This window comes from Dipodomys merriami, unplaced genomic scaffold (assembly GCF_024711535.1).
Source record: "Dipodomys merriami isolate MVZ:Mamm:240054 unplaced genomic scaffold, mDipMer1.0.p SCAF_4, whole genome shotgun sequence".
In the NCBI taxonomy this organism is placed as follows: Eukaryota; Metazoa; Chordata; class Mammalia; order Rodentia; family Heteromyidae; genus Dipodomys; species Dipodomys merriami.
Genome location: NW_027205603.1, coordinates 6,200,823 through 6,217,606, shown reverse-complemented (window position 1 = coordinate 6,217,606; position 16,784 = coordinate 6,200,823). Strand labels below are relative to the sequence as shown.

At 34.7% G+C, this 16,784-nt stretch overlaps 1 protein-coding gene across 3 annotated transcripts in view; it reads left to right on the top strand.

The window, feature by feature from the left end:
* Nucleotides 1-16,784, top strand: part of Mindy3 (MINDY lysine 48 deubiquitinase 3) — a 65,177-nt gene that overhangs the window by 42,448 nt on the left and 5,945 nt on the right. For all 3 annotated transcript variants that reach the window (XM_069990428.1, XM_069990429.1, XM_069990427.1), the window contains 3 exons: nucleotides 5,188-5,260; nucleotides 11,159-11,231; nucleotides 14,050-14,137. In XM_069990428.1, coding sequence (XP_069846529.1) covers nucleotides 5,188-5,260; nucleotides 11,159-11,231; nucleotides 14,050-14,137 — 234 coding nt within the window. The remainder of the gene's footprint in view (nucleotides 1-5,187; nucleotides 5,261-11,158; nucleotides 11,232-14,049; nucleotides 14,138-16,784) is intronic.

The following is a 16,784-nucleotide window of genomic DNA, read 5'->3' as shown; positions in this document are numbered from 1 at the left end:
ATGTAAATGTTTTTGCTTCTTTAAAGGCAACATATATTGCTTTTTATATACTTTTTACAATCTTATATGTGCTCATGCAACTATAGCTGTATAACTAGATTTTGTACTCTGAGTTTTTTGGTATTTGGTTTGTTTTTTTTTGTTAGTTTTTAGTTATTTTTTAGTCATGTCAGAGAAGTTATTCTGATTTCTAGAAGAAGACCCTCAGTCCTTAGTATTTCTTTTTCTTTTTTCTTTTTCTTTTGCCAGTCCTGGGGCTTGAACTTTGGTCCTGGGCTCTGTCCCTGAGCTTCTTTTGCTCAACGCTAGTGCTCTACCACGTTGAGGTTCAGCACTACTTCTGGTTTTTGAGTGGTTAATTGGAGGTAAGAGTCTGTACTTTTCCTGTCTCGGCTGACTTTGAACCACAATCCTCAGATCAGCCTCCTGAGTATCTGGGATTACAGACCTAAGCCACTGGCACCTGATACATTCATTTTTCCTTATAGTATAATCTAAGTCAGTGTTTAAAGAAAATTAACTTTCAGTGATAGCACATAGAGGTATTCATACATTGTACGTCTTAAGTTTGGTTGTTGGTATGTGTGTGCATATGCATGCTCTGTCTCAAATAATACTTACTATGTACTCATGGTTTATAAAAATGCCAATAGGCATCTATGGTCTGCAATTGACATCTTTTGCATTGCTGATTCTTCTACTTTCATCTTGTTACTGTTCTTGTCTCCTTATTGACAGTACCTGATTGATTTGTTTACCTACAGTACCCATTTAGCAAATATTTGACATTGTAATAAAATACTGTTGAAATACAGTATATTAATCATTAATATTTATTGATAATTTAAAATATAGTAATTGACTGAGCATTGTGTACATCGTTAAGTATCTTACATTCATTCCTCATTTAACTTGTAAAGTAATTATTCCTGTGAGATAAATACCACTTTCTTCTATATTTTACTGTTTGTTACCAATAACAATTCACATCTTTAAACTAATGAATACAAAGACCAGGTTCAAACTAACTCTCTTGATTCCTGCGCTGTGATTTTCAACTGCTTCCTTCTCTTAGGAAAACAAAAAAATAATCATTTTGCTAAAGAGTAGAGACTAGAAAGTGGAGAAATTGGCACAAGAGAACTGACAAATGAATGAAAAGTCATGATTCAGCTTACAGAAGTTTAAAGCATGAGTTATACTACCGGTTTGGGGAAAAGGTAAAGCAAAAAAACAAGATGTGATATGTGGAAGTTACATTTAGGACATACTAACTGGTTTTTACTATATAAACCATTTCTAGTTGTGCTAGGAAAGTAAAATGGAAGAAAAGACTGGAGGGAGGGTCAGATATCAGCAATTTAAATTAACTGCGTTTATTCCTAAGTCATCTTTCCTATATGAGTATCTGTCTTGATATGGAAGGCTAAACATGAATATCTAAGGCATGAATGAAAAGCAAATTCATGAAAAGACTTCTCATTAATAAACCACTCTTAATCGTATGATAAGAGTAGCTCATATCCATCCAAGGCATTTTATCCTATTACCGTATTTCCATTTGTGCATTTTGAGCTTATATTATTTTGAAGCAAGAACTTTAAAAGATTGTTTCCTCTCCTGGTACCTTGGCTAATACAGGACAAATTAGTGCTACTTTAACAGTGAGCTGCTATAGAGATAGTGGACATAGCCTGAGGCTTTTGTACATTGTTTGGAAAAGAATAGGAAAAAAAAATAAGAAAATAGGGAGCTTCCCTAAATATAATGATATATGTTGAGAACATTTGATAAAGTCTATTTATTAATAGTTCCCTAAACATCTGTAAAGTGTAGCTCATAGACAGAGTCAGTATAAAATAGATGAAGTGATTTTAAAGTGAAATCTGACCAGAGAAACGTTGACTTTTGTCTTTTTTTAGGGGGTGGGTCTGTTCATAGCACTCCATAACACTTATATGTGCAATCATTCCTGAACTTAAGTAAGGTTCTTGGAAAGTCTTTGATTATTCATGAAAGCTGATGATCTTGATAGTGATGAAAGGTACAATGAATAAAAGACCTTCTCAGTAATGAATTAATGACTACCCAACATAGGCCTTACATTTCAGAACATGTTTAGACTTTTTAGCTAAAATTGCAACATTTTGAAGGGTTTATGGTAATTAGTGGATGATTATAGTGATAACACAGAGAGTACATGTAAGAGATACGTGATTCATGAATGTAGGTTATTAGATCGTCCCATTGCAGCTTGTTGGTTTTTATTTCCTCTCTTCTACAGCACTTTGCTAATTAACTGAAGATGGGGTGAGGTTAGATATTTTTAAAGCTATATTGTTCAGCAGTCCGTGTAACCTGGCTGAAAATAAATTGTTTAATATTCCTGTGACCAGCATAACCTGAGTGTGTCAGACTAATATAGAGAATTGCTTTTAGAATATAGATAAATTTGATGGTGAGTCTGAGCTTAACTACTAAAGCAGTATTTAAATATTTTGCTCTTATGTTTAAGATGTTTTCTTTCTGTGGTACCCAAGAAAGTTTCATATGCTGAAATTTTCTTGGAAATGATACAACTAAGGATAATGAAAGCACAAGTAATCTTGCTTACTTGAATAGGAGAATCAATCATTGGCATCTGATTGCTTAATTATAATTTAATAGTTGTGGGGGAGTGTTTTAATTTAGTTTTAATGCTAATCACTAATAATATATTTTCCTCTTTAATCAATTTATGCATTTAAGGTCATAATCTAAACCTTTCTCTACTACCTGATAGGCTTGGGGTGGTGGTAAAGATAAGATAAAAGAAATAAACTATAGGTGTGTAGACAGTTACACTATGGAATTTCTCTAGTAGTCTGTGAAATAGAAACTCTTCAGGGGGTAGACTCCTTTTTATCCCTTGTTCAGTTCTACCATTTTTCAGTTCTTCATACTTAGTTATTACATAGAATGTCTATTTTACTTCATCTTTTATAATTTGTTCCCTTTACATATAATAAGATAAAAATAGAAGTTACAATACTTCTCATTGAAATATTTTGCCTTTGGATTATAAAATATTAATGTTAAGTTTATTTAATATTTGCATAGCAAATTCAGAATTCAATTGAGAATCCACCCCATTGTACTCTACGAGTTTTGGTTGTTTTAAATTTCACATATAAATGAGAACAAGACTATTTGTCTCTCAGTGCCTGACTTCACTTAGCATATAATGTTCTTCAGCTTTATCCATGTTGTTGCAAGTGACAGGATTTCCTTCATTTCTAAGACCGAGTAGTATTCCATTATCTGTATATTCCACATTTTCTTTATCCATTCATCTGTAGAAGGATATTTATCTTGGTCCCTAACTTGCCTACATGAATAGTGCTGCATTGAACATGGGAATTCAGACATCTTTTGATCTCAAATTTTTGTTGTTTTGTGCCAGTCCTGGTACTGGTGCTGGTGCTGAACTTCTTTTGCTCAAGGTTCTTCTACTTGAGCCACAACTCACCTTCTGGCTTTTGTTTTCTTTTTCTTTTCTTTTGAAAAAATGGTTTATTAGAGAGAAGTCTCATGAACTTTCCCACTCAGAGTGGCTTCAAACTGCAATCCTCAGATTTCAGCCTTTTGAATAACTAGGATTACTGGTGTGAGCCATTGAAGCCTAGCTTGATCCCAAATTTTTTAAGTATCCAAAAGTGGGATTGTTGGATCTTACTGTAATTCTCTTTTTAACTTTTCAAAGAACTTCCCTTCCATTTTCTTTCATTGTAGGACTAACCTATATTTGTTCCTAACAGCATACAAAGACTCTCATTAATTATCCCTCCTTTCCAACATTTGTTAATCCTTGTCTTTTTGGTAAAACCAATTCTGACGGGTATGAGATGATTGTGGCTTTACTTCTTGTTTTCCTAAATGATTTATAATACTGAGAATTTTTCATGTACCTTTGTGCCATTGTATGTTTTTGAGAAATATCTACTGTGGTATCTTGCTCATTTTTTAAAAATTGGGATTTTATTTCTTACTCTTTGAGCCTCTTACATATTTTGAACATTAACCCCTTAACTGATAGAATTGCAAATAGTCTGTAAGTCTTTCTCAGCATATTGCCTATCCTTAAAGAATTTTAAAACCACCACCCCAAACTCTTACATCTGATAGGTCCTGGCCAAGTACCAGGATACAAAATCAACATTAAAAATTCAGTTGCATGTCAGTATACCAATAATAATAAGCTGATAAAGAAATGAAGAAAAGTCCCATTTTCAATAGCTTCAAACAGATTAAAACTGGGAATAAACTAAACTAAGAATTGAAGGCCTTTACAATAAAAATTAACAACAATGATGGTAGAAACTGAAGACAGAGATGCCCATCCAAATACAAAAGGCCTAGGACTTCCAAACAGGATTTTGTATTGACTATAGGATATGAGAAATAAACCTTACTAAAAAAAAAAAAATCAGAAGAAAACATTGAATTTTTGTGTTTTAGAATTTGAATGAAAAGTAATAGTCTCTGTGATAAATTAGTCATGATAGGGAATTTTTTTATCAGGAAAAGAAATTCCACCTTCAGATCTTTCTTTGAGTTTAGAAGACTTAAAATTCTAGACACGTAGAACTTGAAGTTAGGTGTATTGCTCAATCATGCTTACTGAAATGAGCATTGTTTTTCAGGAATTAAACTTAATGTCCCAGATATTACCATTCAGATCATGCCTCAGTTGTGCCTACTGACGTGATGGTTTTCATCTATATAACCGCATTCTCCCTACAAAATCTCCCGTTTTCAAAACAGTTTTGAAAACTGCTTTAAAGCCAGGATGTATTTTAAGCTATATTACTTTTTATGTATCCAGAAATATAAAATGAACGTATAAACCATTTGTTTTGGGGGAATTGCATTTTTATAGCAATTATCTATGCAGTGTTAAGCTTTTCAGGTATCAGTATAAAACACTTGTAATTCTCACCATGACTTTTTGTAGTTGAAGTATTCTCATTTTTTCAGATGTAAAATTAAGACCTAGAGTTTGTGACTTCCCTGGTCACAGTCTTGTGATACAGATGCAGCTCAGTCTTCTGTCTCCACAGGCCATCATTTCTTCATTCATCCTCATGTGTTTTGTTTCTACAGCCGTCTGTCTGTAGCTTGTTGACAGCATGCATTTTATCTTTCCAGGACATGGCTTTAGTTGCCCCTGAGGCTCCTTCAGAACAAGCTAGGAGAATTTTTCAAACTTATGATCCAGAAGGTAAAAGATTTTTTTAATTAATTCTGTTTTATATCTCTATATATTGGAAATATATTGATGCTCCCCTATGTTTTATTCAGAAAGTTTAACTATATTGTTGAATAAAATGTAGGTTGCATTTCTTAAAAATTTTTCAAGGAAATAATAGAAATAGAAATGGAACTCCCTCAGGCCCTCCCCTGCCCCCCCAAATAAAGAACACCTAAGTGCTAGTAGGGTTCTTCCATGTTAATAAGGTATTTGTTTCTTAGGGTCTTAAGTTAGGGTTACTTTTCAAAGACTTTCTCCAGAAGGTAGTATTTTCCCTGTTTAATAATAAATTTCAGAGGTCAAGAATCAAATTGGGAAATATGACTCAGAAAGAGTTCCTAACTAACAGTCCTGAGACCCTGAGTTCAAACCCCAGCACTGCTTTTTGTGTGTATGTGTGTCAGTTGTGGGGCCTGAACTCTAGGCTTGCACACTGTCACCACTTGAGCCACAGTGCCACTTCCAGCTGAGAAATCAAATCCAGGGCCTCATGCATGCAAGGCCCCTGAGCCCAGCACTGTTTTTTTAAAAAAATGTCAAATATTCTTTTTTCTCCACTCATCCAAGTGAATATTAAATAATAAAGAGATGTAGAATATTTCTTTGTGATTAGGCCAGGATAAGGATGTGAAAGAATATCAGCTTTATCATTCTCCTTTGAAACCAAGCTTATCTATAGCTTTGCAAAGTTCACACTTAATTTAGATCATTGACATAGCTGGGTGGCAGTAGCTCATACCTATAGTCCTAGTTATTCAGGAGACAGATCTGAGGATCACAGTTCAATGCCATCCCAGGCAGGAAAGTTCCTAAGACTCTTACTTCCAATTAATTACGAAAATTGGAAGTGTTGCTATGGCTCAAAGAGGTAGAGCAGTTACCTTGAGTGAAAAAAACTCAGGGACAGCACCCAGACCCTGATTTCAACCCCCATGACCACCACCAGCAACAACAAAAAATCGTTGAAATGGCCACTAGGTCACCATAAGCTTGGTGAACTTGACCACCTCTGTATTCATGCACTTAGGTAACACTACACACTTAAGTTTTATGTAGTATAGCTGAAGTCCTTGTCAGCTCTTGAGTAAATTGTTCTTTGTGAATTCACTTTACTTTAAACTTTTTACTATTGGGATCTCCTTTACCCTGAAAATATGAATCCTGCAGATTCTAGGATTACATCTTCCCTCACCCCACTTATTAGCAGTTTAAGAGAGTTTGGTATAAATTTGCTTTCTTAGCTGTCAAAAGAGAATAAGTGTATTTCTTAAAGTCATCATACATATTAAATGAATAATGTTATAGAAAGCACTTTTCTCTGTGGCATTTTATAGTCTGAGTAGATCTTTATAATCTTGAGTTGTCTTCTCTCCATCCTTCAATTTAACTGTTACTCTTGATCTTACTTATGTGTTTGATTGAGTTGTCATCTTTGCTTCATTATCTTTTCTTAACTTACAAAACATAATAATTTATTTCCTCTTGGAATTAATTATAGCTTTAAACAATTGGTAGTGTTTTACTGATTATTTAGATAAGAAAGTAAAAGACTAGGGCTGGGGGGGTTAGCTCAGTGGAAGAGCGCCTGCCTGGCAAGCGCAAGGCCCTGAGTTCGGTTCTCAGCTCTGGGAAAAAAAGAAAGTAAAAGACTAATATCCTCACATTTTCAAACTACTGAGAAATGCCTTAGAGTAAGCCAGCACCCATACTGCATTAACTTCTGAAAGGTGGCAGCCTATAACCTCTCTCTTACTATTTTGAATTCTTTGAGGAAGATAAGAAATGAGTAACTATTGACCCTGAATGTTTTTAATATATGTTGAGGTAAGTGTCGAACTTAACAAACCATGGTTTTAGAAGTAATCATTTTAAATAAAATTTAACATAAAATTCAAAGTACAATACAAGATTCAAAGAAATGATAAACTGAATTTAGTAATGAAAACTCGAGAAAGATCCCATTGGTAAATGGAAACTAAATGAAGAAAAGGTGATGAGTCTGTGAACGTGAGCTGGAAATGGCAATGTATAACAGGAAAAAGCCCATAAAGCACTTGGCCTGAGTAGAAAAACAGGAAGCAGGAGTTTGGGGAATAATGAGGCTTGCAGTTTTATTTTAGAGAATGAGTTGAACAGTTTCCTATGGCATACCTACTGAAAGATTAAGGCACACATTGTTTTCTGCTTGTATGTAGCCCCGTTCAGCCCCCTTTTAGATGTTTTTATTTTATAAATAACAAATATCACAAATTGAAAAAAAAATCACATACAGTAGAGAGTACTGCCATATATATTCACTTATCAGTGCCTGTTTTAGGGTATATAGGGGACATGTTTCCCTTTACTGATATTAGTTACATTATGAGAGAGAAATTCCTTGCAGAATAGAATGAGTAATAGCATGCAATATGGAGTGGCATGATGGGTAAAGTGGCATCTTCCCAAAGCTTTTGAACAAGTTTTCAAAATATAGACTTTTTTATTTTGATTTGAAATGATTCAGAGGTATCACAAGACTCCCAGTATAGCAACCCTAAGTATTCCAAAACGATAAATAGAACTTTGCATGCTTTTTTTTATATAGTCCTATGTTTAATGAAAGTTCTAGAACCAAAATGGAAACTATGAGTGAATGAGTTTGTTCAAAAAGAGATCATACAAGGAGATGCTCAGAAGGACTCAATAAAAGAAGACACTGAAACTAATAAGGCTTTTAAGTAGACATTTGTCATAAGTAGGAGACTTGTATAAATATATATCCTTTTTGAAAATTCTTGAATCAATGATTTATTCAATTTTATTTTGCTAATTTACCAAGAAAAATTAGAATGTCTTGCATTACCAGTACTAAATCAGTTTCTAATCATCAATATTTGAGTTGGATCCTGAGAGATGCAATATGAAAAAAGACTTGCTGTGTTTCTTTTAGAGAAAGAAAATTGACTAAATTTTTATCTACAAACTTTTATGTCTATCAACTTAGCAAGACTATAAAATGAATTTTTAAAGCAAAGAAAACCAGTGCCAGTGGCTCACTCTTGTTATCCTAGCTACTCAACAGGCTGAGCTCTGAGGATTGCAGTTCAAAGCCAGCCCGGGCAGGAAAATCCATGAGATTTAGTTCAGATTAACCATCGAAAAGCTGGAAGTGGAGCTGTAGTTCAAGTGATCCAGCATTAACTTTGAACACAAAAACTCAGGGACAGCGCCAAGGCCCTGACTTAAAGCCCCAGGCCATGGACTGGCACCTGAACAAATGAAAGAAAAAGAAAAGCAAACAAAACTTGTTCATATATTTCAGAAGAGATAGTTCTATATAGACATGACTTAAAAATTGTCATAAAGACAAAATTTAATTTCCCATCTGAATAGCACTTTGTAGCATAGCTGTAAGAAGTATGAGGATGAACAAGTAAGCTTATTTTTTATTTTTACTTTTCAGTCGCTTACAAACTAATTTGCTAACCTAGTATGATTTTTTCCCACCACAAACATAGCATGCCTTTATTTTGAGATGTGAGTAAACCAAGTCTTCTCAGAGCTTTAATATGTAAACGGTTCTTACAAGCTTCTGAGTAGCTAGTTTCCATTCAGCAAAAGGCTGGTGTGGGGATAGTCAACCTATGTCACCCTCATCCTAATACTTGCAGATAATTGATCTAAAGAGAAGTAAAAAAAAGGTTTTTTTAGAATCTTTTTCTCCTTCCCTATGGCACTTCACCTCCCATTACTATTGGCTGCTCATGAATCTGACAGTTGGGCAGACATGAGATAGCATTTTTCGTTCCATGCCTTGGACACATGAATTAAAATTACAAACTTGTGCAGGCCACACACACACACACACACATACACCCACACATTTATGTACATGTATAAATGTACATGAACACACATATAGTATATATGTATATACATATACACATACATATACATATATATGCCTCTGAGAACATTATCTCATCTTCTACTGTCTAAAAAAGTGGCTTATTATTGATCTTTCAAAATATAAGCCTGTTCTATAAATGAGAATGTGTCTAAAAATGATTATGGTATTTGCATGGAAATAATCTGTTAAAACATAATTTGTCAAAACCTTGCCATGAACTCATGTAGGAGGTAGACAAGCAATCATCATTGCTTTTTAAGAAAACTTTGTGATAGCTTGAATTACTGTAAGAACAAAGTCTAGATTCCAGATACTCTACTAGGAAATCAAGCCCACCTTCACTACCAATTTACTTCACAGATGCTTCCATAAATAGGCACTTTTAGTTTGTAAAGCTGTTTATTTTCAACTGCAGTTCTTAATAGAATCTGTATTTGGTAATCACTAATTCTACCTGAGCAAATAGAGTAAGGGCCTTTTCAGATTCTTTAGGAATGTAGGCACTTGCTATTTCTGTTGATGTTGAGTGTACTTTACACAGTCAAAAAAAATTTTTGAGCTGTTAATTTTCATTTGGTATACAACTAAAATTTTAATTTGAATGGTATTTTGACATACCACTTATAATTATTAAGTTTAGTAATGAATCCTAGATTAGGAAATGGCATTCAACTAATCTGTGTTCTAAGAGCCTAAAGAGAGTCAGGCCAAGTCTGAGCATTACACATTCACTTTTGAGAAAGTCCAGAGTTTATTTTTTATTTTAATTTGAGCTTTGTGGTAAGGTATGCATCTCATAGGAGTTTTTGTAAAGTAACAATGAAATGTAAAGTTTGAAAGCCCCTAGCTACTCAGGAAGATGAGATCTGAGGATTGCAGTTTGAGCCTCAATTAATCTCTAATTCATCACAGAAAAAGCCAAAAAGTGGTACTGTGGCTCAAGTAGTAGAGCACTAGTCATGAACAAAACCTCAGGGACAGCGCCCAGCTCCAGAGTTCAAGCCCCAGGACCAGCAAAAAAGAAAAGTTTGGAGTTAGCTCAGCATTTTAGAATTTGCCTAACTCTTCCTTTAGAAAATTGCACATTATCTTAAGTGTTTGTAGCCTTATATTTGTAACCTTGTGTTCTGTTTTAAAACTACCTACAGCGTTGACAAATAGATGGGGACCTTTGTACAATCCTAACTTCCTTTCCGCTTGTGTACAATTGCCCAGCTTAAATGCACAAGTGCACACTTTATTCTGCAGTTTGATTATAGGAGCCAAGCTTTGGACATCTTGTTCTCCATGGCAGGATTTTAAAAAATAGTCTAATCACTGGCAAAGACATTGTGCTGAATGTTGCCTTAAAATGGAGCCTATCTTCAGGAACATGAAAATGGGTAGGGGACACCATCCATTTAAGGGAATAAAGAACTTGCTTGCTTAAAAGTTCTCTCATTTCTCCCACAAGGCTTCCATCAGCATGGATTGTACTCTCACGTAAATCACGGGCCCATTGTAGGATGTGTGTTCCTGCCCCCGTGTTGTCATTACATTCCTCCAGGAAGCTAAATAACATTGTGACAATGGAATTTGTTGGTAGAGAAATGTTTTCAAAACTGCATTTCTTAATGATAATTGAAAGAATCACTTCATTTATTGAAATATTTACTTAATTAGTAAATTGGTGTAACTTCTTAAAATCAAAAAAAAAACTTGTACCTATTTGACAGATTGGTAAGACTGCTTAAGGAAGAGATAATTTGGCTTTAAAGTTCAATAGAGTTATCAGCTATATGGTTAACTTTATTGTGTGAAAATTCTTAGTCATAGCATATTACATAAGAAAACTGATTTAAGAGTATCTGTTAATAGACATTGTAAAAAGTAATACAATTCCTCTAAATTTATTTAGTCTTTTATGTGAATCCAACCCCTAACTCTGAATCACAGCATTTTGAAGTGAAATTTTAGAATAAATTTCTTCTTTATTCCAGATAATGGATTCATATCTGATTCACTTCTAGAAGATGTGATGAAGGCTTTGGACCTCGTTTCAGACCCTGAATAGTAAGATAAATGGAAATGTTACTTTTACAGCACAAAAAGATTCCACTAAGTGTAAAAAAAGATACATTTCTAACTTATTTTAAATTCTAAGTTTGCATGATCAAAATAAGATGCTGGATACTGGTGGCTCACACCTGTAATCAGGAAGCTGAGATCTGCAGTAGAGGTTTAAGGTTAAAAGCCAGCCCAGACAGTAAAGTCTGTGAGATTTCATCTCCAGTGAACCAGCAAATAGCCAGATAGAGGCATGGTTCAAGTGCCAGACACAAGCAAGTAAGCATTCAAGAAGCTGAGTTCAGGCCCTACACAAAGTTTTGAGAAGAAATCAAAGGAATCCAGTATGAGAAGCATTCTTAATATATTTAATATGAGCTGCACTCATTGTCGTGCCTTTTAATACTACTAAGAAATTTAAGTTTTTCCTGTAAATTTTAAATTTCTCTGCAGACTAACATGCAATGTTTTAACATTGTATGCATGTATATACACACATATCTGATTTAACATATACATGATTACACATATATCTATATTATATGTAGCTTCTTTGAACATAACAACAGTTCTGTACAGTGTAGATATTATGGTTGTCCTGTCTACTGAACCAGCAGGCCTCTGACTTTTCATGTTAAATGAAGGTCACTAAAGATATGGAACATTTCTAGTTAACTGATTGGAACCGTTTATATGTGATTATGTATATATTACAGTATATGGACTTCTTTAAAGTATTTCCTTACTGTCTTGTCATTCTTCACTATTATATATGTTATTACATTTTTAACTTCATTGATATAGGATAGTTGTTATTTATGAAAAAATATCCCTTTTATTGATAAAAATCTAAGTATTGAAATGGAAAAAAAGATCATTTAGTCTGTGCTAACTTTTTCTTTTTGCAAGCTTTTTCTTATGAAAAGACTTCAGCTTATAAAGTGTCATAAAGATTCAGCAAAAGCAACATGGAACACTAATATACACTCTTTAGAACCTGGTTCTATTCTGTTTTGAAACCCAGCGGTACTTTTTTGGAAGTCCAGAATATTTATAATATATGAATTAATATGTCTTTGTCTTCCTAGAGCTTTATTTTTATCCATTTTCATAGTTAGACATACTTATTGTTTCTAGCTGAAAGAGGAAAAATTCAGAAAGAGTTGAATTAGTGTAATAAGTGGTAAGATAGTAATTACTTTCTTTTCCAATAGAGACCATCTTTTTTAATTTGACAAATTGAATAAAACTCAAATAATTTTAGTCACTGATGATTCTTAGGTGAGGAAAAAAGAAAAAGTTACTTTTTTGTTTGTTTTTCAAATTTGTCTATTAGGAGTTGTATACCTTAATGATTTTCCTTCTTCCATCAGAATATATAACATGTGTTAGAATATTGTTAGTACAGTTGATTCAACTTACTTTTCTAAAAGTAGTTTAAAGATTGTGCTTTGGTCTACATTTGTAAAATACGATTCATTAACTAGACCATATGAAGAAATGAGTTAAGTATAGAAATATAATTTGCTTTGCCTTCTTTTGTCTTAAGACATAACCTTCTGGCCTTGCCCAGACCTACTAAAGGGTCTATCCTTGGTGTAATACACTGGATATTTCATGATGTAGGAGTCATCCATGATAGCCATATGCCCCCACAGGCAGGCATCTCAAGGAGCAGATACTGGGTGCATGCAGCTGGGGTCTCCAGATGAGGCTGCTTTAGCACAGGTGCAACTTCTATAACCCTTAGACGAACACTTAGCCTAACAAGGAGGGTTAGACACCTTTATGAAAGAACCACCTGGTAAGTGACCCCAACTGAATACAGGTGCAATAACGAGAAACTTTTCCCCTAACACTGAGAATGGTCTTCAGGTGGAAAACTTCCTGGGCAGGCAGTCCTCTGAGCTGCTGACTGTAAGTCCTAGGAGTCATAGGATGTGTCTAAAGTCCATCTTGGACTCCAGTGGCCAGAAGAGAGAGGAGGTCCCTTGGGAAACTGGTTAACCAGAACCCCTTAGAGACCCCAGACACAATGTTTTTCTTGTTGCATAAGCCAAATTTAACTCAGCTTTTTTAGTTTAAGATAGCATGAAGAAAACCTTCCTGAACAGACATTTTCATTTCAATCTGCCACGCACTCGTCTGCCTCTCTCTTGTCAGCCATGAAAATGCTTTGATCAGTCTCAGCTACACCTATGGTGGGCTCTGCACTGAGGTATCTCACTGTAGCTGCTGCACCAATAAAATGTGCCACTTACTGAGACTCACTGTTCTCAAGCTCCAGGGTTGTATCTCCTCTTTAACCTTCAAGTTACAAGGTCGAATAATTTGAAGTATTTATCTCATTTAGTTACTGAAGTCAGGTTTTTACGAGATGTTTTAGATTATGTAATGTATCCCTTTGACATGTTTATTTTCTCCTTGGGCTTGAAGTAAACATGGTTGTAAGTTAAATGCCTCATTTGATGGTTAAATTCAAGCATACCTATGAAACAGAGAGAATGTTCCTTTAGGAAGTTACGAGCCTGAGTTTTCTAAGCCATGATTTTTAAATGACTTTACCTAATAAGGAGCAATATTCCAAAGTCATCGTCATAATTTAAATTTTAAATAGTAACAGATTACTCTGGTTTAAAAATAACCAAGTTTTGGCAAATTAAATGTCATTCCTGTGTATTTGTCATTAAGGTCTAAAAAGAACAGCTCTTAGAATTGTTGGCGGTTGAATGTGTTGCAGTACCAGTAATTTAATTCTGAAAGAAAAAAGGGTTTGTTTTTCTCCATTTGGGTATCCACTGTTTTTCTTCTTTTCTCTCCATAGTATAAATCTCATGAAGAATAAATTAGATCCAGAAGGATTAGGAATCATATTATTGGGACCATTTCTTCAAGAATTTTTTCCTGATCAGGTAACATAGTCAAGGAAATCCATTATTATTATCTGTGATTGTTTGCTATTTCTCAGCTCCTTTAAAATGTCTTGACATGTCTATATGACGCTGAGAAGGTGTCATATATGCACACGTGTATACACTCACATATACACACATATGTATACTTTTCCATGTAATGAGATCACAGGTTATATGTATATCTATATAGTAGTGCAGTGCTCTGAGGGTATTAGTACAGGTGCAGCAGGGTACTGAAGGTATCAGTAGAGCTGTTCAGTGCTTTGTAGGGAGATTGATTCAGGAGAGAATAGCGTATATATTTGTATAAAATACTGTTGGAAATAGGAATAAAAGTTGGAAGAATGCCAGGTGCCAGTGGCTCACACAGGTAATTCTAGCTACTCAGGAGGCTGAAATCTGAGGATTGTGGTTCAAAGAAGGAAAATCCATGAGACTCTTATCTCCAATTATCTACCTTAAAAGCCAGAAGTGGAGCTGTAGCTCAAGTGGTAGAGCACTAACATTGAAAAAAAAAAAGCTCAGGGACAGTGCTAGGCCCCGAGTTTAAGCCCCAGGACCAAAAAAAGAAAAAGAGATTCCCTTGTACCACTTACTTCTATCCCTTTATTTTTTCAGTAACTGTTAATGGATTTGCATATATATTTTTCAAAGTTTTTAAATAGTAGGAAAAAACATAAAGGTGATTGATTTATAGGTGGTAAGAGTTCCTAGCTGTGAACCATTTCGCTGCCTGATAGAAAAGCTTGGGTTTGGGTTTGGGTTTTGGCATAGAGCTGTACCACTTCCTTCCGGGGCATTATTAGGAACCTATGCTAGTTACATCTGTATTACTACCCAGCCATTTCTGTGTTCATTTGTCATTTTTTATCTAAGTGAAACATTTTACTATTGAACTGAATCATACATCCTAGTTGTATTTTGGCATTTCATTGGTTATCAGCATCGTTTAAATTGAAGTTCTTTGTTCCAATGGAAATGCTGTTCTGACTGTTATAAATATGCTGATAAGTAGAAAACTTATTATTTAAAGTTGAAGGAATACTTCAAGATAATTATTTAGTTTGGAGATATCATTGTTAATTTGATGTGTCCGTTAAATTATCTTTAACAAGAACTCATTTTCTAAACCTGTTATGGGTACTGTGAATAAAGTGACAAAAGTTCAAAAAGTCACTCAGAATATCAAACTATAAGCAAGTGGACCTTTTCAAACTTGTATATGTTTAGTGGAAAAAATAATTTGTGTTCTGAAATTATTGGAAAGACACTGTTGGGTTGTAATTTCTGTCTGTTACATTCCAACTACTTAAGGTTCTCTTTTTTTTTTTTTTAGTTCCTTTCAGGAATCTATAATCATGCTTATCTTTCTTGACAAAGCTTTATAAATTATATCACTTAATTTACTTTTGTTATTGTTAAGTTTTTTTGTTTTATTTGTCAGTCGTTGGTCCTGAACTCTGGGCCTAGGCCCTGTCCCTGCGCTCTTCAGCTCAGGACAAGTGCTCTACCCTTGAGCCACAGCGACACTTCCAGTTTTCTGGTGGTTAACTGGAGATAAGAGTCTCATGGACCTTTCTGTCAGGGCTGCTTTGAACAGTGATCCTCAGATCTCAGCCTCCTGAATAGCTAGGAATACAGGCATGCCACCGGGCGCCTGGCTGTTGTTTTTGTTGTTATTTGTTGTTATTGTTTTGCTGGCCTTCAGGCTATTCTCAGGGCCTAAGCACTGTCCCTGAGCTTTTTTGTGCTCAAGGCTAGCGCTCTACCACTTGAGCCACAGCACTACTTCTGGCTTTTCTGAGTAATTTATTAGAGATAAGAGTCTCATGAACTGACTTTCCTTCCCTGGCTAGTTTCAAACGATGATCCTTCGATCTCCGCCTTCTGAAGCTAGGATTACAGGTGTGAGCAACCAGCCCCAACCTGGCTGCACTTAAAAACTTAGAAGCAATCATATTTTAGTATTTCCAGAAGGCTGCTGTTGAACATTTGCTACAGATACTGATTTCTTAATTATAATGAAATTTTCTGAGTTTTTAATTCAGCTTTGTAAGATGTTAAAAGGAGCTTTCTGATTGGATTCTTTTTGAAATTATGGATTTATATGTAACTTAGTATAAATAAATGCTGCTTATAATCATGACAACTTACTAGCTCAAGGAATTTACATTTTAATTGTACTCTTCCTTGAGGTAATAAAAGAGAGCTCTATTCCTCTCCTAATTTTTCATGAAACAAGACATTTTCATTTGGTTGTACTATTTGTTCCCCTTAGTTTGTTTAGTTGGGCTGATTTCCCTGCTATTTTGGACATACTCTCCATCTGAGCTGGTCTGTCTCAGCACTCCTATTTAGTTCATGTACTTTCCTCACCCGAAGCACGTGGCCCTGATCCTCCTTCCCTTAGAGCAGTACGTTCTCAAAATGAGGTTTCTTAAAAAAAAAACAAAACTTGTTACAAATGCAGATTCTCAAGCCATGCCCCACAACTAATAAGTCAAAAAACTTTGAAGGTGATTCTGATAGAAAATGAAGTTTGAGAACAGCTACCTCAATGGAAGACTTGTTCCATCCCTACCTTTTCACTTCCTGAAAGAACTGAGACTTCAAGTCACAGGTCTTTCCCAGACCAATCATATGA